Source organism: Andrographis paniculata, unplaced genomic scaffold (assembly GCF_009805555.1).
Source record: "Andrographis paniculata isolate CXL003 unplaced genomic scaffold, ASM980555v1 Contig95END, whole genome shotgun sequence".
Taxonomy (NCBI): domain Eukaryota; kingdom Viridiplantae; phylum Streptophyta; class Magnoliopsida; order Lamiales; family Acanthaceae; genus Andrographis; species Andrographis paniculata.
In genome coordinates this window covers 819,596-845,992 of record NW_026137634.1, presented here as the reverse complement: position 1 = coordinate 845,992, position 26,397 = coordinate 819,596, and the positions used below count along the sequence as shown (strand labels likewise).

General features: G+C 37.9%; 6 protein-coding genes across 12 annotated transcripts; 2 read left to right on the top strand and 4 right to left on the bottom strand.

Moving 5' to 3' along the window:
• Positions 1 to 860: 860 nt before the first annotated feature.
• LOC127243145 (phosphoglycerate mutase-like protein AT74H) lies at positions 861 to 3,344 on the bottom strand. Of its 5 annotated transcripts, none has more exons than XM_051263022.1 (6): positions 2,702 to 3,339; positions 2,341 to 2,460; positions 2,056 to 2,269; positions 1,858 to 1,938; positions 1,274 to 1,422; positions 861 to 1,171 (listed from the first exon to the last, which is right to left on the bottom strand). In XM_051263022.1, the coding sequence occupies exons 1-5, from the start codon at positions 3,171 to 3,173 to the stop codon at positions 1,320 to 1,322; spliced, it is 990 nt and encodes a 329-aa protein (XP_051118979.1). In that variant the 5' UTR covers positions 3,174 to 3,339; the 3' UTR covers positions 861 to 1,171; positions 1,274 to 1,319. The 5 variants fall into 5 exon arrangements, 4 of the variants coding, with proteins under 4 accessions (XP_051118979.1, XP_051118978.1, XP_051118977.1 ...); XM_051263021.1 differs by having other exon boundaries at positions 861 to 1,188; positions 1,289 to 1,422; XM_051263020.1 differs by having other exon boundaries at positions 1,289 to 1,422; positions 2,702 to 3,338.
• Positions 3,345 to 6,409: 3,065 nt separating this feature from the next.
• Positions 6,410 to 9,818, top strand: LOC127243215 (cytochrome b561, DM13 and DOMON domain-containing protein At5g54830). Its single transcript, XM_051263117.1, has one exon. It carries the CDS (start codon positions 6,833 to 6,835, stop codon positions 9,476 to 9,478), a length of 2,646 nt encoding a protein of 881 aa, XP_051119074.1. The 5' UTR covers positions 6,410 to 6,832; the 3' UTR covers positions 9,479 to 9,818.
• LOC127243216 (synaptotagmin-4-like) lies at positions 9,533 to 12,470 on the bottom strand. 3 transcript variants are annotated; one of them, XM_051263119.1, is made up of 12 exons: positions 12,285 to 12,470; positions 12,080 to 12,184; positions 11,937 to 11,987; positions 11,734 to 11,854; positions 11,535 to 11,656; positions 11,360 to 11,461; positions 11,125 to 11,279; positions 10,905 to 11,055; positions 10,605 to 10,835; positions 10,240 to 10,527; positions 10,052 to 10,165; positions 9,533 to 9,958 (listed from the first exon to the last, which is right to left on the bottom strand). In XM_051263119.1, exons 1-12 carry the CDS (start codon positions 12,468 to 12,470, stop codon positions 9,815 to 9,817), a joined length of 1,770 nt encoding a protein of 589 aa, XP_051119076.1. In that variant the 3' UTR covers positions 9,533 to 9,814. The 3 variants fall into 3 exon arrangements, with proteins under 3 accessions (XP_051119076.1, XP_051119075.1, XP_051119078.1); XM_051263118.1 differs by having other exon boundaries at positions 10,605 to 11,055; XM_051263121.1 differs by having other exon boundaries at positions 10,605 to 11,055; positions 12,080 to 12,180; positions 12,285 to 12,396.
• Positions 12,471 to 12,832: 362 nt separating this feature from the next.
• On the bottom strand, positions 12,833 to 16,798 carry LOC127243217 (UDP-N-acetylglucosamine transporter UGNT1-like). The gene is made up of 10 exons (XM_051263122.1): positions 16,547 to 16,798; positions 15,901 to 15,977; positions 15,312 to 15,473; positions 15,099 to 15,232; positions 14,504 to 14,634; positions 14,381 to 14,425; positions 14,202 to 14,299; positions 13,929 to 14,036; positions 13,340 to 13,396; positions 12,833 to 13,228 (listed from the first exon to the last, which is right to left on the bottom strand). The coding sequence occupies exons 1-10, from the start codon at positions 16,689 to 16,691 to the stop codon at positions 13,154 to 13,156; spliced, it is 1,032 nt and encodes a 343-aa protein (XP_051119079.1). The 5' UTR covers positions 16,692 to 16,798; the 3' UTR covers positions 12,833 to 13,153.
• A 2,486-nt stretch (positions 16,799 to 19,284) lies between these two features.
• On the top strand, positions 19,285 to 23,701 carry LOC127243350 (DEAD-box ATP-dependent RNA helicase 15). Its single transcript, XM_051263325.1, has 12 exons — positions 19,285 to 19,431; positions 19,551 to 19,673; positions 20,310 to 20,410; positions 20,861 to 21,033; positions 21,127 to 21,358; positions 21,446 to 21,564; positions 22,086 to 22,142; positions 22,221 to 22,405; positions 22,712 to 22,856; positions 22,962 to 23,045; positions 23,134 to 23,197; positions 23,398 to 23,701. Exons 2-12 carry the CDS (start codon positions 19,558 to 19,560, stop codon positions 23,406 to 23,408), a joined length of 1,287 nt encoding a protein of 428 aa, XP_051119282.1. The 5' UTR covers positions 19,285 to 19,431; positions 19,551 to 19,557; the 3' UTR covers positions 23,409 to 23,701.
• A 104-nt stretch (positions 23,702 to 23,805) lies between these two features.
• On the bottom strand, positions 23,806 to 25,608 carry LOC127243559 (pentatricopeptide repeat-containing protein At4g21065-like). The gene has a single exon (XM_051263646.1). The coding sequence runs from the start codon at positions 25,606 to 25,608 to the stop codon at positions 23,815 to 23,817; it is 1,794 nt and encodes a 597-aa protein (XP_051119603.1). The 3' UTR covers positions 23,806 to 23,814.
• Between the last annotated feature and the right edge of the window lie 789 nt (positions 25,609 to 26,397).

The following is a 26,397-nucleotide window of genomic DNA, read 5'->3' as shown; positions in this document are numbered from 1 at the left end:
TCAATATCACATCTCAGATAAATTTCATTATATTTTCAAGCAATTGTTGTATTTATGAATATTGTGGTTGTAGAGAGTCTCAGTCATATTCTATGTTTGTTACATGTTAGACTTCGGTGTTAATCAATTGTACAAAAATAAAATTAAATTATAAAAATAAGGATGTACGTTTCTCTCCCTGAAAGTGTCTATTTGTGTGTGTATATATATATATATATGTGCATTCACAGGTAAAGAGCATGAGGATACTGAGTGAAAGGCGTGGCTGTTTCTCAGCCTGGCTCACCACATCATTATAAACCAAACACACCCACCAAGGTTTTTTTTTTTTTTTTTTTATATTTTTTATATATGACATAGGAACTCGCAGCTCTACTCGAAAGTGTGCACGAGCTAAATTCACGAGGTAAATTCCCACTGATTAATACGTACGTTGCAAACCAGATCCGACAGAAAAGTCACACTATGTGAATCATGTGTGTCAGGTGACCTGAGACGTCGCCTACACCACCAGACCATCCCTTACGGAACGGACGCCACCAACAAGGCTTTCTTTTATGTTTGGATGGTAGTTTAAGAATATTAAAAAATAATAATAAGTTTAAAAAAATGGGCAAAATTTATTAATTATATATATATATAATAAATAAAAAACAATTTTCATAATTTGATTGCTTGGACAAAAGAAGAGGGAGTTTAATTTTAAGTGAAATAAACCTTATTAATGTCCCATTCAACCTTTTCATTTGGTATCTTTTCTAATAATTACATACGTACATGTATGTATGGTCTTAAATAATGTGGAAATGGGATGATTTCTTTTGGCAAAAAAATTTAATCTTTCCTATTTGAATTCTACATTTAAAAATATATTTTTAATATATCAAATCAAATATTATTTTAATACAAAAGTAAAAAGTAATCCTTTAGCCTAAAATACAAAAAAACACTAATAATAATAATAATTTAGAGACGACAAGAGACAGGTTGGGGCTCCCATGGTCCTTCTCATGCTCCTATTCTAGTTAGTTATGTGTTTGATCTTTGTCGCAATCGACCATCAACGGCTAGATTTTGTCGAAGGAAGATGCATCGATCGATCCGGGCTTGACTGACTGCAACCGAAAGATTTATTACAATCCTGCTGAAGTATTTCTCCAAGTGTTCGATTCTGCATCAAGAATTGACCTTGTCGAACATTAAGTTGTTATTTACTGAGAATCGCAAATAAGCTCTGATACCATAAAAATTTCAAAATCAAGAAAACATGTACCGTCGAAATTATTACCATGTCCCCATCTTATCCTTGAATCAAACCACTAGAAAATTGGACCGTGATGATCGTCGCTGAAGTGAGTAAAGTAGGAAGGCCCCGTTATCTGGCAATCATAATTCAGTTCCCCCGGCTTCGCATGCTTTTGCCTTCACTTGCAAGAACACGACCCGATAATCAGCAATTTTATTGCGACTACATAAATCATTTCAAATAATTCAAACCATCAGCAGGATTAGCTATCACTGTATGATGGAAGAATCACAAAACTCCATTTCAATTCCTCTGCTTTTAAAAGGTTCTAAATATGGATTCAATTCACTACAAATTTCAACTAAAATCAGTTTAGATCATAAAAATTCGACCAAGAATAGCCAATTTCGATAACTATCGACACAAATTGCAGATCAAGAATTAGAGGCCAGAAACAATATCCAGAGTTACAAAACTTCATTTAAATTCCTCTGCATTTAAAGGGTTTTGAATCTGTATTCAATTCACTATGAATTTCACTATCAACACAAATTGCAGATCAAGAATTAAAAGCCAAGAACAATATCCAACGCACTGATCGGTCTAATTACCATTCTTGGTCAATCAGCATGGCATCTTTCAATCCAAATTCCCTGAGTTCCTCCTTCGTGTGGTGCATCAACAAACAATACCTACACATGAACATCCCCACGATTCAATTCAGAACAATTACAGAGATCCAAATTCAAATCCAAAAAACCAACCGAAGAAAACCAAAACAATCGATCAATCAACCTTATTATATATACCTTCCACCATAGCCTCTCTCCATCACAACCATTTTTCCATTACCGATGTTTTGGAGGCCTTCGAACTGTTCGACAGTCCATTTGTACCATCTCATCAAGAACACCCTCAATGTCAGCCCATGGGAGACTATGACCAGATTCATGTTGGGGCTTTGCTCCCCTGGTGGCTGAAATCTTCCAATATCAATGTCAGTTCTCAGAGTTTCCCTAAATCCTGCAGAAGGATTGATTATGGCATAATTATAAGTTCATTAGATTTGGGGATTTTGGTTTTGAAAAACCAACCAGTTATTCTATCGTAAACATCCGCAGCTGATTCTCCATTTGGAAATCTGTAGAAGAATCTCCCGTATCTCTTTCGAGCAGCTTTCTGAATCCTCATTTGCTCCTGGTCCTGGAAATTCCCTTTCAAACATTAAAAAACTACAATCAATCGAAAGGATAGCAGCAATTAGGGTTTATCCGAGAATTCGGGATTAATGAAATTAAAATTAGGGTTTATCCGAGATTTGGGGATTTATGAAATTAGGGTTTATCCGACAATTGGGGATTAATGAAATTAGGGTTTATCCGAGATTTGGGGGTTAATGAAGTTAGGGTTTATCTGAGAATAGAGGATTGATTCAATTAGGGTTTCATCAATTACCGAAATCCTGCTCCCTCAATCGAGGCTCTTCTCTGACGCCGGCAATCCTCGACCGCTCAAACGCCGTCGCCAAATTCCTCAGAGTCTCGAGCGATCGTCTGTAGGGAGAGACGTAAAAGTACACTTTCCAATCATCGGAGCCGTCGTCCTCGATTATCCGGCGTATCTCCCGCCCGCACTCGGCGGCCTCGGCGATCCCCTGGCGGGTGAGCTGCACCTTGGGGTCAGCCACGCGCGTGTAGACGCACTCGTCGACATTGCCCTGGCTCTGGCCATGGCGGACGAGAATTATCCGGCGGGGACGAGGGGGCTTTGCCCGCGAAGCTAGAGATTTTTCTGGGAAGCTTGTGAATCCGTTGTCGGTTGGGTCGGAAGAAGCAGTGGTTCTGATTGGGCGGGGGTTGTGCGGTGGGGGAGATGATGAAGGTGGTTGAGATAGTGTAGAGCCAAGGCCGGCAGCAGCAGCAGCCATTAATGGAGAATGGAGAATATGAAGAAAGGGAGGATGAGGGAGTGGTGGTCATCACGTTATCCGCATTGGATTAGATAGCGTTGGCAGAGAGAGAGAGAGAGAGAGAGAGAGAGGAATCTGCGTAGAATCTTTTCAGGTGTGAGAGCGAGAGAGGATCTGTTAGAATCAATTGCAGCATTGTCATTAACTGAAGTGATCACTCTCAAATTTATTACAACAACAATCATAAATGCCTGCCGATCCTGTGTTCATGTTCATCAGGTAATCATATACTATATTGATGCTTACCAAATATTATAAAATAGCACAGAGTTATAATATTATATAGGTTAATATTATAAAAATAATGATAATATAAATATATGCCAATTATCCTATAACATAGGCAGTCATGTGTAAACAAATAATTTTGGCGTCATTGTAATAAATAAAAAAAATCATTAATTAAACAAATGGATTGACATTAATTAAAATAATGATATATTTTATCTTAAGAACTTGAAAATTTTACAACAAGAAAAAGTGAGAAAATTCATTTACTATAAAAGTTTAATAATAAATACAGCACGCGAGCCAAAGACATTCTATTTGCAGGAACTAAAGCAGGAGATGGCGCGTGCAGACCACACATTCCATTTTGGAGAAGCCTGCATATAATCATTAACATGCCTCTGCAGCTATGCTGTGTGCTTTTTAAGATCTTTAAACTAAATATAAATGTGAACATCTTCACCATTAAACAAAGAATAAATTAGAGCCGAGCTTTAGGGAATTCGCCGGAGTATATATAACTCACCGGAGGCAGCAGCTCTGATCATCCGTCGATCTTTGATTCCGCCATGCGCAGTTAGGTCAGGTCAAGTCTTCCGCACTCGACCCATTTGCAGTTCTTCCTTAGAAAATCTTCGCACAAATTGCTTTCCAAAACTCGGCTGCCCTTCCACCGCCGCGCCTCCGGGGCATTCTGCCTCCGGCCGCGGTTTCCATCTTCTCCGGTTGCACGACTTTTGATGGTATGTATAAAAACTCTGGAAACCCTAATTGATTAATAGATTAATGTTTTGTGAAAATTGCTAATTAGGGTTTTGAATACCAGCAACCGGAGTAGAGGGAAGCGACGGCGGGGGAAGGATTGTTCTCGATGCGCGGCGGCAGTGGCAGGGCAGGCGAGTGTTGGAAGGTATTTTGTGTGATGGTGATTTGAGCTTCTTTTGAAAGGTGTGTACAATTGTACATGTCATGTTTCTAGTCGATTTCTAATAGTCAGGTAACATAACACATTATTTATATTAATATCGTATAAATATATCATATTATATATCATATGCAACGGTTGATTTTTAACTCATTATATATTCTTATAAAGCACATTAGCCATTTTATTTAAGTAATATTTAATATATATACTTTTATATATATTCAATGAATATAGAATCTCAATACTAAAAAATTGAAACGAAATAGAAAAGAAACCGTTGGTGTAGTTCTAATTGTCTTGTAATTTATGAAATTTGATTATAATATAAGCCATATATGGTGTTTTATTTAAAATACTCTATTTGATTATAATATAATGTGGGAAAAATTATTCTTATTTTTTTGGTATGTCCATTAAATTTATTTATTATTAATTTGGACAAAAAAAGAAAAAGAAAAGTACCTCAAATGATGATTATTTTTTTAAAATTTTCAATAAAAATATTTATTTTTAATTTCCATTTCGAACCTAAATAAATTATTTTTACGAGACAAAAGCAATATAATTTAAAAACTCTGTTGATCTTAAAAAAAAAAAAAAAAAATTATTATTAATATTATACTCTGTGAGATATTATTGTGTCACATGTAAAACATTGGAGTTGGAATAGTCACTTTCATTTCATGCTGTTGATGATCAAAATTGACCTTAGGCCTTGTTTTCATCTCCATATTTTTGGCCACAAATTTCGATTGCAATAAAATGTTCATTTAAATAGTTTTTTTTTTTTTTTTTTTTTTTTTTTTTTTTTTTTTTTAAGTTTTGAATTTTTTAAAACAATTAAAATTATATTTAACATTCATTTTTAAAAGAATCCACGTAAGAAAAAGTAAATAATACTATAATATTGGAAGAAATATACATATACTTTTTCAAAAACCTATAAATCGCAATCCAAGTAATTAACCGTATTCAAATTGAAGCCAAAAGTAGGTAACTTAAGCGAGTTGAGTCCTTTTTTGGCATGGTGTTAGGGGTTCGATTAAATCGAATGCATGAGTGTGTGCGTTTGTCGAAAATAATAAAAAATCTATATTCAAATTGAAAGAAAAAAAGAAAGAAAAAACTAAAATTAAAAATCAATTCAATTAAAATGAAAAAATATATATAGAGAAAATATTTCAGTCATAAAATTTTAGGAGGGATGTAATTAGTAGATGATTAAGAATGTATTAGTGAAAATAATGATCTTATAATATAAATCATTATAAATTAAGATTAATATAACTAATTAGTTTAATTAAAATTAAAAAAATAATTAAAAAGTTTAAAATGAGATTAAAGTGTGTAATCATTTTCCAAAAAAAAGAAAGTGATATGGAATGTGAGACAGACAGAAACGATAACGTGTACATGGTATGTGGGACGAAGAGAGTAATATTTTATTGGTTAGTGGAAGTGTTTAAGAGATTTTGATATTTTTTGTCATTCGATTTTTATTTTTTTATATAAAGTAATTGTATGTGTAACGATATATTTGTAATTTAAGTACAATGTAAGAGTATCTTGATATTAGTATATGATTACTTTATCTAAAATTGAAAAATAGTATTTTGAAATAGGATAGACGAAAATAATAAAAAAATATTTCGAATCGGGACGGAAAAGTATATATTGATTCACAATACAATATACTCTTTTGGTCTCATATTTTTCTATCTATTTTTTTTTTCATGGAGTTTTAGAAACATAAATATTATATTAAAATTTATTAGAAATAAAAGTAATAATATATTGTAAATTAGAACGATATTTGTAATATTATCGCTGATAATGCAATTAGCGTGAATAGTTTGTTAGATATATCATTTTATTACAATTTAAAATAATTTCCCTTTTTTTTATTTCAAAATAACAAAATGCTACCTAAAAATACCCCAAATTTGAAAATAGATATAATATTTCAAGCATAAAAAAGTAACTCGCATATAAATCAAAATTAATATATTTTCACATTTCACCCCTAAATAAATCCCAAAAATGGATTCATCGTTCGTTGGTTCGTTCAGGTTCATCTTTGGCTGCTATCTGTCTGCACTTCCCTTCTTCATTACTTTTCACCCTAATAAAGAATCCATTGCTTGAGTGTAGATTCGGAAACTGTTAATGTGAAAAACCCCTAATATTGCGTCGTCGTCGTCAACCCTTTCCCAAAGCTTCTGCAATTCGACTCCCTCTGCCCCCGGCAATTCCATTTCCGATTTCCAGGTTGGTTTTTCTCCTCGATTCCACTCCCATGGGGTTTCATACGCCTGGAAATCGACGATTCAGTCCGATTTCTGCATTCGTATGATGTCTAATCGCATATCTGCATCGATTCAATCTGCGTTCAAACGCATCTGCATATTGGATCCCTTTCATTGAGTAATCAGATCTGCGATCGATCATCGATCCCCTTCCCATGGCCCCATCCGCGCTGTTCTTGTTGGGGCTTCTTCTTGCGTTTTTAATCCGTTTCTCCCATTCCGATCTGGATTCGGTTTGCCCTAGAACAAACACCTCCTTCCTGAACTTCACCTCGCACTTCACCATGGTGCAGCACCAGCTCCGCGGCCGTTTCTCCGTCGTAGACGACTGTTCTTTTCGTGTTTCTCAATTCGATCTGCTTTCCGGCTCCGACGTCCACTGGTGGGGCGCTTCTGGACTCACCTTCCAAAACCTAACCGACGGTTTCCTCATCTCCGATTCCAGCCTTAATGGAACTTATCAGAACGATAGTTTCGTTGTTCGTCTGCGCAGCAATTTGACTTGGGATCGAATTAAAGTCGTTGCAGTTTGGGATATCCCCACAGCTTCTGATTTTGGCCACATTTTGTTGAGAAATTCCTCTCTGAATTCAACAAAGGTTCAGCCACAGCCTCCTACTGTGTTGGAAAATTGTAAAGTGTTATCTGATAACTACAGGATTAGGTGGAGTTTGAGCGAGGGAGGGGACGCCATTGATATTGCCTTGGAAGCTGCAGTTGGAATTCAGAACTATATGGCTTTCGGATGGGCGAATCCGAAAGCATCCGGCTCGTTGATGGTAGGCGGCGACGTGGTGATCACAGGGTTCAAGGAGGATGGAATTCCATTCGCTGATGATTTCTATATATCGAAGTACAGTGAGTGTATCGTCAACGAGGATGGTTCAGCTCAGGGGGTTTGTCCAGATAGTATGTATAATGCGACAGGCTCGTTGGGGGCGACGAACAACAGCAGGTTAATCTACGGGCACAGGAAGGATGGAGTATCATTCATACGGTATAGGAGACCGTTGAAAACCAGCGACAGCAAGTATGATTTGAATGTCAGTTCGACGGATAGCATGGTTGTGATATGGGCAATCGGACCGATCAAGCCTCCCGACAGCATTCGTCCGATTTATCTTCCGCAGAATCATGGCGGGAGCTATGGTCACTTGAGGCTTAATATATCGGATCGTGTAAACGATTGTTTAGGACCACTGGATGCTCAAGATAAAGAGGATCAAGATGTTGTCATTGCAGATAAGAAGGAGCCTCTTATTGTATCGACTGGTTTAGCGATGCATCATCCGAACCCCCCGAATCCTGGGAAAGTTCTTTACATTAACAAGAAGGAAGCTCCGGTTTTGAGAGTTGAGCGCGGCGTGAAGGTGAAGTTTTCGATTCAGGCCGGGCACGATGTGGCGTTGTACATTACATCTGATCCAATTGGCGGGAATGCGACGTTGAGAAACAAATCGGAGACTATATATTTCGGTGGTCCGAAGGCTGAGGGTGTTCAAGCCAGCCCTACGGAATTGACCTGGGCGCCGGATAGGAATACACCGGATCTTGTTTATTATCAGTCGCTTTATACGCCGAAGATGGGCTGGAAAGTTGAGGTAGTCGATGGCGGTTTGCCTGATATGTATAACAACAGCGTGTCGTTGGATGATCAGCAAGTTATGTTTTTCTGGACGCTAACGGAAGAGAGCTCTATATCCATTGCAGCTCGGGGCGAGAAGAAGAGCGGGTATCTTGCGATTGGATTTGGTCGCGAGATGGTTAATAGCTACGTTTACGTTGGTTGGGTTGATGACAGCGGTAAAGGGAGGGTGAACACGTATTGGATCGACGGAAGGGATGCGTCGAACGTGCATCCTACGAAGGAGAATTTGACGTACGTGAGATGCAAATCCGAGAACGGCATCATCACGTTGGAGTTCACCCGTCCTCTAAACCCGTCTTGCGATGGAAAACCGGAGTGCAACAACATCATCGATCCTTCGACTCCGTTAAAAGTGATTTGGGCGATGGGAGCGCAGTGGTCGGACGAGCATTTGAGCGTACGAAACATGCATTCGTTGACGAGCAAGCGACCGATGAGCGTTCTGCTAAATCGAGGCTCCGCCGAAGCGGAGGAGGACTTGCGGCCCGTTCTAGCCGTGCACGGGTTCATGATGTTTCTCGCGTGGGGGATTCTGCTTCCTGGAGGGATCTTGGCCGCACGATACTTGAAGCATGTTAAGGACGACAGCTGGTTTCGGATTCATGTTTATCTTCAGTACTCGGGATTGGCTATTGTTTTCCTCGGTTTTCTGTTTGCCGTTGCCGAGCTGCAGGGACTCACTTTCGCCTCCGTGCACGTCAAATTCGGAATGCTTGCGATAGTGCTCGCGATAGCGCAACCGGCGAATGCGTACTTAAGACCCAAAAAACCGGCGAGTGGTGAGCCTGCTTCTCCGAGGAGACTTGTGTGGGAATACACTCATGTTATAACCGGGCGATGCGCGATAGTCGTTGGAATCGTTGCGCTTATTACCGGGATGAAACATTTAGGAGAGAAATACGGCGACGAGAATGTTCACGGCCTGAGCTGGGCTCTAATAGTCTGGTTCTTGATGGGCGCCGCAACCGTAATCTACCTGGAATATCGGGAGATTAACAGACGACGGGGGAGATTAGTCGGGAGAAGTAATTGGGTGCTGGGCGACGGCGAGGATGAGGATATCGACCTTCTGACCCCGACCCGGATGGCGAACAAGGATTCGAGAATTTCGTCAGAGAGAATGGAGGTTCAATTAGAACCATTGAACAGATGAGGATTCTTTTTGTAGTTAGTTACTGATATACTCGTAGTAGTCGAGCTCCGGTCGTGGCTTTCGTTGTTTTCTTATTACAGTCTCGCCGATAACGGATACTTTAGAGGTAAGAGGCTCGATCCTCTTGTTCTTGTTGCGCGATTCGCGCAATCTTTTTTGTGTTTTTTATTTACAGAGAGCAAGTAGGCGTCGGCGTAACCCATCTTGTATACTACAAAAAGAGTCGTTACTGTTTGCTCGAGTAATGCCCCGACACCCTCGACGAGGATACGAATGTAAGACAGTAGTTTAGATTATACAATTCAGTGTTGTATCGATCGAACGATCGATGGTGAGTTAATCCCGGATGAGAACTTGCGGAGTCCATTTGAGATGCAGGCTCAGCGAGGCTGATTGCGTTCCGTCAATAGGATAACTCGCCGTGAATTCTCCCTCTATGATCGCCCTCGTCAGCGTCGCGATGCATCTTCCTATCTTGTCCTGCAATGAGCAAGCAGAATCGATCGTGGATTATCGACTCAATTTTGATGATTCGACGACGGGAAGTTCTCAAATTAGGCATTGTTGTGTTACCTTCCGAAATGTACTGTGATCGTAGACTTCGAAGATTAGCAGCTCGTGCAATGCATCCTCGACGACAAAGTCGAACGTTTGATTCCAAACCGGGTTCAGTGTGTCGATGACAACCTGCGAGAAGTGAAACAACGTAAGTAGATCGAAAACATCGAGCTTTCATTGACAAAATCGAACCAAGTTCTTACTCTCGTCTCCTTCCTCTGCCCAGATTTTTGAAGCTTTATCTCTACAAACGCTCGATCGAGCTTTCGGGCGAGGTTTTTGCTCGGCAAGTCCTTTGCCGAGATCACGGTGACCGTAAGAACTCCTCGGATAATCATGTCCCTAGCCGGCTTCGAATCATCTCCCGAATCCCCGTCCATCATTACATGTTTGAATGTCTTCTCCAAGGTAGTTAGTCGAAAATCGGGGTCGAATGGATTCATAAACTCGCTCTCGGCGTTAAGAGGACAATACACGAGCTCGAGATGCACCTACACAGCGATACGTTGTAGAATAATCGTAGCGGATAAACTTACAAGAAGTATGTCGCGAAATCTTGAAAACTTACCCGACCTCGGTTCTTCCGGTCTCGTCGAATCTTTAGGTCCTTTACTAGTTCGAGCCACACGTCTTTTACCTTACCGGGTTCGAGCTCGCCGAGCGGCAATTGAGCGCTACCGATGAGCTCGGACGCTTGGACGCCTTCGTCGTCATAGATTCTTATCGTTAGGTGTTGAGTCGACGCATCCTCTACGACGAACTCGAAGTGTTCGTTCCAGATTGGATTCGTTTCGTTGTTCTGCAAAAATGCGACTGCAGCGTTAGCATGGAGACAAGAAGACGAATCGAACGATGTAATAATTCTTACAATTATTCTGCTGGTTTTCATCCGGCTGCGTAGAGGTCGAACGAATAACTCGGCAAAGGGATCGGATTTTCCGATGATGTCTTTATTGCTTAGCTCCTTAGCTTCGATGAGCTTGACCTCCAACGTCCCGACTCGCTTTAGCCCGAGGTAGCTGCGGTTAAAGAGGAATTGAAACTAAAGTTTTGTCGGAATTGATAGTTAAGAAATGTTTACGTCGAACCTGTAGTCGCCTGGTAATATCGGTACGATCTTTCGACATGGCCATGCGATAGAATCCTCGATAGAATCTCGTATCGTTTCCTGTATAGCGTCTGATATTCCGGGAATCGCTAACACGTCGCCTCCCACGACGTTCAGATCGAAGTCGAGATGTTTCTGCAGGTAACTCGCTGATTTTAGCTCGACAACGAAGAAGAAGAAGAAGAAGAAGAAGAAGGATCGATGATTGAAGTCACCGTTTCTCGCAAGGAGTAACAAACAGCTCCGAAGCAAGGTAACTCATCGACCAACGGTTTGAATATGAATCTGAAGACGCCGGTAAATCTGATGTTCTTCACCTGCAGTCAAAGAAAACTACCGCTGTCGATCCATTTTTGAGTTTCTACATTCGTATTAACATCGAACGTGTACCTTAATTGGCAACGCAATCCCCACTCGAGTTTTAACATCGAGTGAAATCTTCGGATTTCCATCCCACTGCATCTCCAACTCCATAACGATCTCATCAGCTTCGCCTTCAACGATAGAAACTCCTATGGCGAAAACGACGAAAGTGTAAATGGCTGCGACGATTCAAAAGTTAAGCTACTACGATTCAAAAGTTACGGACCTGTGAACTGCGGAGCCACTGTGCCGAGAGTAAGTTTCGAAAACTTTAAAGACGATAAAACTGCTGATCGGTATTGATCGAGTATCGGCTCCACAGAGTTTCTTATCATCTCCGACGCAGCCTGTGCAGCCAAAGATCGAATTTTTCAGTTAATGAACAACCATTTTAATGCCTATATGTAGCTATTGCAATGAAAAATCGACCTCGTTGATGTAAGGCCATAGTTTTTCGACGTGATGGTTGAGCCAAGTTAACTGCAAGATGAATCTTGAAGGCGTAAATGTTAGAACTTCGCTTCAACGACGTATGAAATGTCGAGAAACTCAGAAAGTGTAATGCAACTCGCCTTTTGTCGCTGTGAGAAGACGATCCAAGAAGGATAGAGTTGATCCGGGAGAAGTTTCTTCGAATCATTGACTGTCATCCGAGCGAAAGCTGCGATCGCTGCTGCCTGATGCATAACACATTTCCGGAACAAATACTAACGCTGCAGTCGCATTTTTAGTCACAGAAGAATACATACAGCTAGTTTTCTTGAATCGAAAACTTACCAAATTAGCGCGCCGTTTCGATCTCAATTTCTGGTATCGAGCAAAAACTAAAATCAAAGCGACGCCGACCGCGAAGCCCGCGATCCAAGCGACTAAAAATCCCATCTTTTTTGCACCAAAGATTGTTGAGATGAATGTAGAGCTGTTGTAGATTTGTGTTCTCCTTTTATGCCTTAAATCTTTCATCTCAAAGTTTGTTCTTTGAGTTTGGATATGGCAAAGAATAATACTTCCTACAGCTTATTCCTTTCTTCAAGCTTCTGTAACATAACTTAATTCCTTTTTCTGTGTGTTTTCGACTACGATGGCTTCACGACGAACTACAAATCCAATGGAGATCGATGAAGATTAAGGGAAAAATTCAATAAAATCAATGAGTTTGAACGACATTCGTGTTCAAGTGATTTAAAAGATGCGTGGGAGCTCAAGAACACCATACCGATAGATTATACAAGATATCGAATTCATGAGAACCCTCCAAGATCTGTTCAATATGCTAGATCGATTACTCGATTACAGATAGGTAATGATTTGCAGTATAAAAGAGAGAAACAGGGTAGCTTTCTTTTCATTTCATTTCATTTCATTTAGAATCTGCAAAGAAACAAAATCCATCAACCGGGTCGAAGATGTTCGCATATTTTTTTCCCGGCTAGTTTCAGCCTACAATGTACTATGCGTGGTCGACTATATATGTGTGTGAGCGATGGATTCTTCATTAAATTAAAGCAAAACTGTAAAATCAAAGCCGATGCAGTGTTCACAGCAGTCGGCAATGTTGTTCTGATTCTCCAATTGCCAATGCCTCTAGGTTGTCGTCATTTGGCGTATACTACATACATATAAGATTAGCTCTCTGTTGTAGCTGATCATTTGCCAATAAGCTTGTAATAGGCGTACATGCCTGAGCCTATGAAGCCGAGAATTTGTCCAACGACATTTAACTGCAAGGAAAATGAATGTTAGCGTCGCTGCAGAATTGTATGAGAAGAGATTCAAAATGGTACGGCATTAGTTTAAGCTGCAAACAAACAAATGTCGGATACTGCACTTACGAAATCAAATGGCAGTCCACCGAAGACTACCCAGCCAAGCGAGATCGTGAAAAGATCCTGCGTAGAAAACGCACATTCAATGTACAAAAAATGTATAGTTGCAATATGCCACAATCATTTACTATTCAAGCAGTCGACTAAGGTTTCATAATTGAATTCCCAATCTTTTGTAACGATCCCATTGTATTATCTAGATACAGGACAGTCATTTATAGAAGTTCATTTATCTTAGCCATTCATTTAAAACCTTATCTTAATGCATCGCAAGGCCATATTTGCAACTAAGAGATTCGAAAGAAAATAAATGACACCATCAAAATACAGGAATTTCTTCCCGTCTGTTGTACAAGGAAATTCTCGCAGTCCATAGCCAAAAGGGCGATCCCTAAACTCAAATCGATCCATAACCCGGAGACATAAACTACTGACACTAATTTATGGATACACTGAAATCAACTAATCGGCTTAGCTCTGAAGTATTCTCCCTAACAGAGATATCATAATGTTTTACAAGTGCGGACAATGAACAAAGAATTACACACAAAATAAGAACATATACTCGAGATAAAACTGGTGCTTTGGAACAAACCTTCAAATTACCACATATCGTCTGTGCAAGTGCAGAATTGAGAGTAGTGTTGAGGAATATGCTGTAATTCAGGAAGAAAGCCAGTATGCAGGATAGAAGCAATACTGTCTGACAACAGAAAAGGGACAGGGAATTCAGTGTTTAGTGTTACCTCAAAAGGACCAAGTGAATATTATGTCATGAACTAATACACAACCAAACTTGAAATTATAATAATCAAGTGAATTGAAAATTAAATAAATATAATAAAAGTGACAAAATAGCAAGAATTACCAGGAAACCAGGAGAGAACAAACTTGGGAAATTCATTGTCATCACAAGGTCACCTCGAAATAGGGTCCATAAAAATAACACCGGCGCACACAAAATTCCTACAAAAGGCTAGAAACATGACTTTAAATGATGTGGTGAGATATTTATAAGGATAGGAAAAAATTGATCTGGTTACTCACCGTTGCACCACATGAGGCCAAAGCTGTTTAGGCCACTCGATTTTCCTGGAAAAAGTAAGTTATTAGAATGAGAAAGTAAACGTTTCGGAGAGAACATGGTTGAAAGAAGCTAAGAAGTGGTACCAATACGAGCTATAGTTGCAAGGTATATTGCTGTGGTGATATTTGCCAGGAAAACAATGAAATAGCTGTAGTAGTCAAATGACAAGTCCCGGGCTCCAGCAATAAAAGCACCCAATACTATCAAAGCTACACTGGCACAACCATAATTTCTCAGCTGTTGAATGATTGAGAAACAAAATGAAGGATTGGAGAACACATGGCATGCAACAGGGGTGCTTTTCTTAGAAATCTACTGCTAACAAGAAGTCCCAAATAAGAATGTGCATCTCTAGAGCTGCAAGTCAACATTTCGAGACATCAGCCTGTTTATAAACTTTGTTAATTCTTACATACCTAGTTCCTTTTTTTTTGTAATTAAAAAATGCTACGTAGCCTACATTTACCTCATCGGTCATTTATTCAGTATGTCCAACATGATTTTTATTCGATTATTTAGTATAAGTGCAGAATTTATAGTCACCCAAAGATGATGATATCATAGCAATTACGCACAAAGTCAGAAAGGAGCGATTTTCTATTATACAAACCACGTTCTTTGCAGTCATAACACGTTTTATTTAGAGGAAAGAATTCGTAGAATAGGAAAGATGCTTACCTTCCAAGAATAGGTCTCGTATATCTCTGATTCACAAGTATGTACTCAACGATCATTGTAAAGACTACTGTTGTTCTTCGCAATGTTGTATACATTGGCACATTTACACCTCGGACAGACTCCATTGTGACTAACTTTCAAGGAAAAACAGAGTTGTGAATATCTTTATGATGAGAAGTTTACAATACAGAAAAAAAGTGAAGAAAATGTTACCATGTAAAGCAAATAGGAGAAAGCAAGAGGCGAAGTGTTGATCAATGTCTTTATTGGGACTAATGTTTTGAAATTATCATTGATGTCTACAGATTCGTTAGCATTTAGAGAAATAAGCTTTGAGCGTCGCATTGCATAAAGGAAACAGCACGAACATACCATCTGCAGCAGATAGAGTCAGTTAGAATTAAGAATATGTAAGATCATCTGATATGATGAATCTCTGCTATTTTTAACTTCTATCTCCTTCGATAAGATTGTGACACAATCATCATAGCTAACACTCACTCACGACCATAGCTACTAAGGAAACAAATTTGGTTAGTGTTATTAGGCCTATGATGTTTGCTAAGAAAAAAAGAAACACAAATGAGTGACGTGATCTTAGAGACAAAAGTTGATCTCCGACAACCTTTTCAGGCTCCTTCAAAACCAAAGCAAGATCAGACTACAAAAGCATCAAATCCAAACAGGAGTTAAGACATCATTATACAGTGTCTCTAGATACAAACAGGAGGACAGATCATCTATTTGAAATCAATAACTCAATATCTCAGACAATGTATGACGATAGATCAATTAATTATACCTGACAAAGTGTTATAACATTGGCACATGGAAAACTGTATGAAGAAAGGGCTGCTTTATTGAACATTACCAAAAGCACTGCAAAATTAAACAAAATCAAACTCAGAAGAAATCATTCTGAACCTCCGCTTCCACAGTTCAATACGCTATTGTCCAATCCGAGACATCTAAACCTAAATCACATATAATTATCAAATGCATATACCAGTATACATGTGTTTACAGCAAAATGTTTAACAAGCTCCATTTTTATACACTAAGCACTTCCCAAAGGAAAATTCAATCGCGTAACCGAATTCAAAATTCACCAAAAGTGCTAAATTTAAATTCACATTCTCAATAGACAAACAAAACTCAGACGGATTAAACTCCACTAAATTCAGCATACACGCAAACCCTAATCTCTCCCAGAACACCATAAAACATCCCTCAATCTCACGAACTGCAATCAATTCTATAGAGATAAAGGCAAACAATAAACTCAAATCAACATAATTCGAAACAGAAATCCAAAACAATACACCTTCGACGAGATAAATTGAGTTCTAGCATAAGCAATAAATCACAGCTGGGGTGGAAACTTCCGGCACACGGCCAACGAAAACGACAACATATACATATATATGTATATATATATATATAAATACCAGCACAAGCCATGTATGAGATAGCAGCATAGGCCCCCCGTTTAGTCATTGAGGATCCTCGGAAGAGCTTGTCCTCGGCGGGGGGCGGCGGGGGATCGGTCAACGAGACAGGCAAAGGCGAAGAGCTCCTGGAATTGGCAGCCATGGATTTCGAATCTTGACAGAGAGAAAGAGACTCCACCGGTCGCCACTATCAACCTTTGCTTTTCTTTCTTCCTTCAATTCAATTCTATTCAGAGGGCCATCACCACTCGTGATTCGTTTATGTTATTATACTACTAATAAGTATTTATTATATGTAATAAATAAATAAATGTTTTATTTATTCGTTTGTAAGATTTGTGCAAAATTTTACTATTCATTCAATTTTTTTATCCAAAAACATCAAATCAAACACCTATTTTATATTTTTTATATTATACTTAAAAATCAATTTTACATTCAAAACATCACATCAACGCCTATTTATATCACATCGTACAACTATTCAAATTCAAAATTTTTACTATTCAAATCCCCTCAAAATCCAAACCCCCAAACAAACACACTTACTAGTATTAAAATCGGTTTATTACATTAGAGAAGGAAAAAGAATGTTTGGATTGGTTGAGTTCGGAGAGTTGGTCGGTATTGGTTATGGTTTGTCTGAAATATTGGTTATGGTTTGTCTGAAATTGAATTAATTCATTTCAACTCCACCAGCAAAGTGGGCTAATGGATCGGATCTCTCCATTCCCTCCTAACTATATTTGGAAGGTTTTAGCTTTGGTGTTTTTGATTTATGAAATATTTTTAATAGATACATATATATATTTTTACGTGAATTATAAAAAATTAATATTAAAAAAAGTTTTAGCATTGGGTGTTTTTGATTTATAAAATATTTTTAATAGATATATATATTTATGTGAATTATGAAAATTTAATATAAAAATAATTAATATATTTAATATATTAAGTTTTTTTAAAAAAAATGAATGATAAAAAAATATAAAAAGAATATACACTATTTTTATTTTTTAAATGTCTATTTTATTTCAATAATAATATTTTTTTTATTGAAAATTATATTATACTCCCTCCGTCCACAAAAAAGTATACAATTACTTTTGGTGCGGTGTTTAAGAAATAATAGTATTTTAATTATAGTGGATAGTTAAAAGTAGTGTAATGACATTTTTGTCCTTGTTTTTTGGTGTAAAAGTAATGATGTGATGTAAAGTAGGGGTATTTGTGGGAAAAAATAAGGTATTTAATGAAATGTTTACTTTGTAATTAGACGCCCCAAAATAGAAACATGTATACTTTCTAGCTGGACGGAGGGAGTAAGTGATTAATAAGAATTTAAAAATTATAACTTAACACAATTTTCTTTGTTTTGTATTTTTTTTAAAAAAATAGAGTTTATTGGTTAAGATTTCAAATTGATTTGTCTTTCCGTCCCTTAACAATTTATCAATTTTTTAATTTTGGTCGGTTGCATCCATTGTTTTCTAAGTAATTATACTATTTACTTAACGTTACAAATATCTTTTCAATTTACAATATACTCCCTCCGTCCACTAATAAAGTATACAATTATTTTTGGCGCGGTGTTGGACAGTTAAAAAGTAGTGTAATGACATTTTTGCCCTTGCCTTTTGGTGTAAAAGTAATGATGTGATATAAAGTAAGAGTATTTGTGGAAAAATGTAAGGTATTTAATAAAATGTTTACTTTGTAATTGGACGTCCTAAAAATAGAAATATGTATACGTTCTAGTTGGACAGAGGGAGTATTACACAAATGTCATTACCTTTATATCATACCATACTAATAGGATTAATTTAGTATTTTTGCCATTATTTATACTTTATCTCAATATAATACTAATATTTCTAAAACTTTGTACAAAAAGCAAATGGATATATAGATATGAGACGAAAGGAATATTAATTTAATTTTTTTTAATATAATATTATACAAAATAAAATAATTTATTATAAAAAATTATTCATAATAAAATCAGTTTTTATTTGAAATCACAATCTAACGCAGCCTTAATATATATGAGGTATACACCCTTAATATATCTAAGGTGAAATAATTATTTGGTGTGTTTTTCATGTCATTCAAAATTACTTATTTATTATTATTGTTACAATGAAATATTTTTAGTTTTAACAAAAATTGCATTTTTTGGGCTATGTTTTTTGGTATAAAATGGAAAAAAAAAAAAAACAATTATTATTCAAGATTAAAATTAATATGAAAAAAAAAAAATAGATGTAACACAATTTTATTTTTTATTTTTTTTAAATTTCAATCTAAATTGGTTATTTGTGAGATATTATAGTAGATTGGTAAATAATTAAGTAATATGTTATTGATTAATGAAATTATATAAAATAATTCAATATTTTTGTATTTTATGAACAAAATAATTATATATAATGATGTATGTAATGCAATTAGGGAACCGCAGTTGCAATTATTAAAATACCGTTATATTCTAGTGGTTTGATGGTAAATTTATTATTGTGAAGTAATGGATGAATTATAAATTTAATATGATTTTTGATATATATTTTTTAATATAAATTTTATTTTAATTTATTAACTTAATTTTTTATATATATATATCATATAAAAAGTCATTTAAATTAAAATACCAAACAAAAGAATCATATAAGTAACAATTTAAAAAAATGTATTAATAATAATCGAAAAATGGACTGATATTAAAATATCTGCTGGTCCAAAAACAGCTCACCTCTCCTTTCCCCCTTTTAAATTTTCGGCCCAAACCCTAATCTCATTCTCCTCCGCCACAATCTTCTCCCTTCGACCTTCTCTGCAGCATCTACGGAACTGCTCAAGCCTTAAACCCCAAATTCAGTCGTGAGGTAAGATTCCGAAACACTCTCCTTGCTCCTGTGCTAGCTGTGTTAGTCGCTGCTACTTTCTTCTATAATTTTGGAAGATAAGGATGGATTTTGTTTCCTGATCTGCTCTTCCGCTGCAGGCAATAAATGGCTGACGTGAAGGAGAACGACGCATACGAAGAGGAGCTTCTGGACTACGAGGAAGAAGATGAAAAAGCCCCCGACTCGGTCAACGCGAAGGTCAATGGAGAGGCCGTAAAGAAGTGAGTTGTTCATTATTGATATCAATCTTTTACTCGGATCGATCTTCAATTTCAATATGTTGTGACCTTACGCTTTTTTTTTTTTTTTTTCGTTATTGGTGTCTTCTACGTTTACGACGAACCTTGCTTCGTTTGAAGTTCGATCTGTTTATACGGGCAATCTGAATCTATAACTATCAGAAATGGCTGTACAGGATTGACTGAACTAGATCTGAGCGTTTCCTTAATGATTTTCCTTCTGGAACCCGTGTATTAATTTTGCAAGATAGGTTTGGATTTCCTTTTGATATGGGTTTGAGAAAGTAATTTATTTTGTTTATACACGGAGAAGTTATGAATAGCCCAAGTTTTAAATGTGTGTGTATAGAGAGGATAATTTTTGTGTTTTTAGATATGTGAGGCTATATCTTAGTTGGTTTCTGTAAATAGCATATGAAGGTAATGATGGAGTTTTGGGGCATATGTGGATTTGTTTGTGATTGACAACCCTAAAACACAAAACACAATGTTTTAAGCTATCCCAAGTGATTTTATCAAGTGATGTACAAATTTTGTGTTCTATATTATTTTGCCTGTCCTGCCTATTCTATGCTGCATAAGCTACTTTGGCTGACTTCATTTTTTGTTATATGACAGGGGTTATGTAGGAATCCACAGTTCAGGATTCAGAGACTTCCTCTTAAAGCCGGAACTTTTAAGGGCTATTGTAGATTCTGGATTTGAACATCCATCAGAAGGCAAGATTGTTTATTCCTTGTTTTAAGTTGTCTCTTAAGCATGCTATTCAAGTGGGCTAGATAATTTTTTAAACTGAATGAGTCACTTAACAATATTTATCGGGCCATGATTAATACTGTTTTGTTGCTGCACCTGTCACGATAATTCATCAAGAGTAAATACTTGTGATAACTTGTTTCAGAAGCTTACCTGCTTAAGAAAACTTCTTGATCCTGTTTGCTCTTCAAAATTGTCTGTAGTGTTCTCCATGTATTTATTCCTATAGTCAATATTGTTTTATTTGTGGTTCTATACAATGAATTCTCCCAGGTGATCTGACTTACATTGTGTAATATTACTTCTCAGGTAATATGCTAACATCACTCTACCTTGGAGACGTTGAATGGTAAACCTTTTTTTTACATGAAACTGAGGCTTCCTTCGATCAAATTTCTTTGGTTCTTCATCAGTTCAACACGAGTGCATACCTCAAGCAATTTTGGGAATGGATGTCATTTGTCAAGCCAAGTCTGGTATGGGGAAAACTGCTGTTTTTGTTCTTTCAACATTGCAGCAGATTGAACCCATTGCAGGTCAAGTTGCTGCTCTTGTTCTGTGCCATACAAGGGAATTGGCTTATCAGGCATGTGATACATATTTTTATCTGTATTTCCGTTTGAGCTATTATCATTCAGTGTGAATGAATATTCACAATATGGGTTCCTTTTTGTCTCAGATATGTCATGAATTTGAGCGATTCAGCACATATTTGTCAGATATCAAAGTTGCTGTTTTCTATGGTGGTGTTAACATCAAAATCCACAAGGACCTTTTGAAGAATGAATGCCCTCACATTGTAGTAGGAACTCCCGGAAGAATCCTTGCCCTAGCAAGAGAGAAGGACCTTTCTTTAAGAAATGTTAGACATTTCATTCTCGATGAATGTGACAAGATGCTTGAGTCTCTTGGTATTGAGTTTTTACCATATTTTACTATTTTCTTACTCATAAAATTGTTGGGGTTGCATGCTTACTTTCTGTTTCTCTAATACCCAGATATGAGAAGAGATGTGCAGGAGATTTTCAAAATGACACCTCATGATAAGCAAGTTATGATGTTCTCTGCTACACTCAGCAAGGAGATTCGTCCTGTTTGCAAGAAGTTCATGCAAGATGTAATGTTCTGTGGCCAGTTCTACCATGTTTCCATTATTCAGCTTTCTGCTAGCATCCTTTTTGCTAAAGTTGCCTTGGTTGAAGCACCATGTGTGTGGCAAGTCCCATGTTTTTCTATCCAACTCGATATGCTGATGGTATATTTGAAAGGTTCAAGTACATGGGGGATATGATGTGGTAGATTCTGGTTCTATAGGTTGTCCTCTGATAGTGAGATTAGCACCCTACCTCTGCTGTTGCTTCACTACATTTATTATTATTATTATTTTTTACTTATTTTAATGAGAAGATTCAGATGACGAGGGTGGGGAGGAGAATCCATTTGTTTGATTGGGTAGTTTTTTTGAGATGCTGTGGTGAAGCTACTTTGTTTGAGCTCTGAAAGTGTCTGCAAGGAGTTAATTCGGATGGACCAGCACCTCAATTGGGGCCATGTTCGTCCGCTGATTCATTCATTGCGGATACCATTACCATCTGATGGCCACCTAATTTGCTTTACTGTGACATTTCTTCATTTCAGCCCATGGAGATTTATGTGGATGACGAGGCAAAGTTGACCCTTCATGGTCTTGTGCAGGTTTGGTTTTTCTTTTTTTTTTTTTCTTTACTTCTATATGTTGTGTATTTATGTAACATGTGAATGTGATAATGACAGCACTATATCAAATTGAGTGAGCTGGAGAAAAACCGGAAGCTGAATGATCTGCTCGATGCGCTGGACTTCAATCAAGTTGTCATTTTTGTCAAAAGTGTCAGTAGAGCTGCGGAGCTGAACAAGTTGCTTGTGGAGTGTAATTTTCCATCAATTTGCATACACTCTGGCATGTCCCAGGAAGAAAGGTTAGCCCAAGCTGTCTGACCTTTTCTTGTTGAATGCTTAGGGTTAGCTATTTATACCTATAGTTCCTTGTTTTTTGTCACTATTGGCTAATGAAGAATAGTGTAACCAAAATATTGTGTGTTGTTTAAGATCTTGTTTTGTTGGTTGCATTTGAGCACTTCGACTTATTTTTTATGTTTAAAGATTTCTCTAGTGAGTAGTGACAATCCTTCCGGTACTTCTGTGTCAATATTTCAGCTCTGGATCATATTTTCCCCATATACTGATGAAAGTATGATGAATTTGTTTTTGGTTGGGATTTATAGATTGACTCGGTACAAAGGATTCAAGGAGGGGCACAAGAGGATTCTTGTAGCTACAGATTTGGTTGGAAGAGGAATTGACATAGAAAGAGTGAACATTGTGATCAATTATGACATGCCAGATTCTGCGGACACTTACTTGCACAGAGTATTAACTTTATCATTAATTTTCTCTCTATTTAAGTGTTTTCCTTTTTCTTCAATGGTCAATCCTGATTTCCATTCACCTTTTTTACCCCCTTCAATTTTCTAGGTGGGTAGAGCTGGGAGGTTTGGCACTAAGGGGCTTGCCATTACATTTGTTTCTTCTGCCTCCGATTCTGATGTTCTTAATCAGGTTTGCAGTTAGAGAATTTATGTCGCAAAATTACTCTTTGGTTTCCTTTAATGTTTCCGGGTGTAAAGTTTAAATCTGTCTCTTGCAGGTTCAGGAGAGATTTGAAGTGGATATCAAAGAACTTCCGGAGCAAATTGATACATCTACATACAGTGAGTTTCTTTTTTTCACTTGCTTTGATCCAATATCATTCTGTCTCGTCTGCGTTTTAGTGCTGTATGGGTGATTTTCTGCCGACTGTTAATTTCATCATGTCTTTCTTTGAATGGATAGATATGGTGGTTCTTGCCAATTTTGGTGTCTGTTTCGTCTATAATGTAAAATACTGATTATACTCTTTGATGTTTTGCAGTGCCATCCTAGAGCTGTTAGACAACTATCTTTCTGTGTACATGAAAAGCAGAAGGTGCTCCTGCCCGCCGAGCATTGTGTACTTGATCTTTCATTGAATGTCGGATCAATTATGAAGAAGTCGATCGAACCTGCTAAACATGAATTTGCTCTGTTTATGTTGATGGTTGGAGTACGAAGAGCATATGTTAGCTATGATGTATTGTCTACTCTGATTTCCGTTTGGCACTCGACTATCTCTATCCGGACCAAAATTTGCCCATGTAATATGTAGTAACGCCGGCTGAATCAGTATTTGCGTTCCAGTGGTCGGTGCCGTTTTTACCTTTTTAGCCCGAGTTTGAACTAGAAATGCTGTCTTGCTTTGTTTTGGACAGTCGATTGATTGAGCAGGGAAAGGGGCGATCGATCTCTCGATCTACCAGAAATCTTTACAGGAGCACAAGCCATTCTTGAAGTGGTGAAACCGGCTTCTATCCCGGACCAAGATTTCGCGCCTGTACACGACGGATATAATCTTAGTAGCCGAATGGCAGTCGTCGCAAACCCGTAAGTTCTTCATCAGTCTTATAGTTGATCCTGGCGGTGTTTTCAGGAGTGCAAATGCCATAGCCAGCCTCTCACTATGCCTGTGCAGAGCTCCCTCTTTATCCTCTCTGTCGATGTCGAGCATGACTTCTGATGCCGAGGCCACGTACCCGGCTGCCCTAATCTTCGTCTCCATCTCATCCGCCATTTCATATATCTTCGGATACTCGGCATGGCATTTATCCCCGGCGACAAACTCATGAATATCTCCGGCAAGCTCAATCATCGTGCTTCCGGGGATCTTCTGGACTCGTTTCTTCCCCATAGCTTCCCGGGCTCGAGTCTTCTTCGCCCAATCCTGCGATTTTGCGTAGACACTGGAGAGCAGGACATAGTTTGATTCTTCCATCGGATCCTGAACAATGAGATTCTTACTTACTCGCTCGCCGAGAGCCAGCTGACCTCGACTACGGCATGCAGAAACTAAACTTCGCCAGATAACTGGACTCGGAGCCATGGGCATTTTGTCGATGAATTTCAGAGCTTCCTCGACAAACCCGGCCCGGCTCAACATATCCACCATGCATCCATAATGCTCTACCCTAGGCTCAATTCCATGCTCAGTCACCATCGAATCAAAATATCGCCAGCCCTCCTTGACCAGACCGGAATGGCTACAAGCCGAGAGTAAACCAATGAACACGACATCGTCAGGTACTACACCGGCCCCCTTCATCTCTTCGAACAAAGACACTGCCTCTAACCCACGGCCGTGTAATGCCATACCAGAAATTGCACACGTCCAAGCAACGACGGTCCTCTTCCCCGGAGGCATTTTCCGGAACAGCTTCAATGCCTTGTCGACATCGCCGCACTTTGCAAACATGTCAATCATTGCGTTGTATACGATTTCCGATTCCATCGGAAGATTCTCCCTCACCATGTAAGCCTCCACCCATCTCCCCAGCTCGAGGGCCCCTAAATCAGCACAAGCAGATAGCACCATCGCCATTGTAGCCTCGTCAGGCCTCTCCCCATGAATCTGGAAGCTTCTGAAGAGCTTTATAGCATCACTGGACATGCTAGACTTCACATACCCACCGATCATCGTGCTCCAGGAAACTACATTGAGTTCAGGCATTTCGTCGAACACCTTCCGTGCATATCCAATACCGCCCTCACAACTGCAGTACGTGTGAATCATGCTGTTGGCAACGTGAGCGTGGAAATGGAACCCTAGCTTCATTGCAGAGGCGTGGACCGACTGCCCTAATTTTAAATCCCCGATCCCCGCGCAGGCCTTGAAGACGAACGGGTAGGTGTAGTTGTTTGGATCGGCGCCGCCGCCGCCGTGGCGGAGCATCTTGCGATAGTAGCAGACGCCGGTGCGCTTAAGATGAGGAGTGTCGGCGTAGGCTTTAATGACGGTGTTGAAGAGGAAGGTGTCGTGGCAATGGAGGTCGGAATTTGGGGAGAAAAGGAAAGAACAGGCGTAGTCAATGGCACCGAGGTCTGAAGAAACGGCAGTGAACTTTGTGAGGATGACGCCGTTATTGTGCAGGCCGAATTTGAGTATTGTGGCGTGGATCTGAGTTAGTTTGGAGAAACAGGTGCAGTGGCGGAGGACGGCGAGGCAAGCCAGGTCGGCGCCGGCGCCGGCGGTGGTCATTCTTCTGCCGTACATTCTGGTATACTTCCTCTCGTATATTTTATCATTCCCATTAATAAAAACTTGTTTGGACTACATTAACTAGTCTATTCATTTATGTTCAAATATCACTTTTTTTTTAGGGTGTGTTTGATTGCTAAGCGTTACTATGCTCTTAATAACATATACAATAAATTTAATTATTCTAATTTAATTAAAATATTTATTTTTTTATTTATTTTTTCTTTTTTTCAATTCAAACAAATTTGCACTCTCCTTAGTTATTATTACTATTAATATTTTTATAATGATGTGGAAATCCATTTTTAATGAGTTTTAGATATATTTTTAGCCGAAGACAAATTATAGTAAGAAGAATCGACGGATAAGACTCAAGGATATCAGGGTTTGAACCCTTAGTTTTATTTTAAATTTACTTTTTGTACTATTTTTTTATTATTATTTTTTAAAAAAATTCCACTTTCTAAAGAAATTAAATTACACCAAATTTATAAGTTATTTATATGCAATATTTTAAAATACATGGAAATTTTATCCCAATTGACATGCATCCCACTCACCAAATGATTACCTCAGTCAACATTGCGAGAGAGTAGGCAACCTCATATTTTAACTCAATCCATACATTTAAAACCATATTCCGTATAAAAGAAACAATGGCTATTTTTTAAAAAAATTATATATAAATATCTTTGATTTATAAAAGATTCTTATTAAAAATTATCTAAGTTATACCAAAACAAAATCCGACAAATGTTGGGTAATGGTGCTTTTCAAATATTAGGCAAAATAGGATTTTATTTT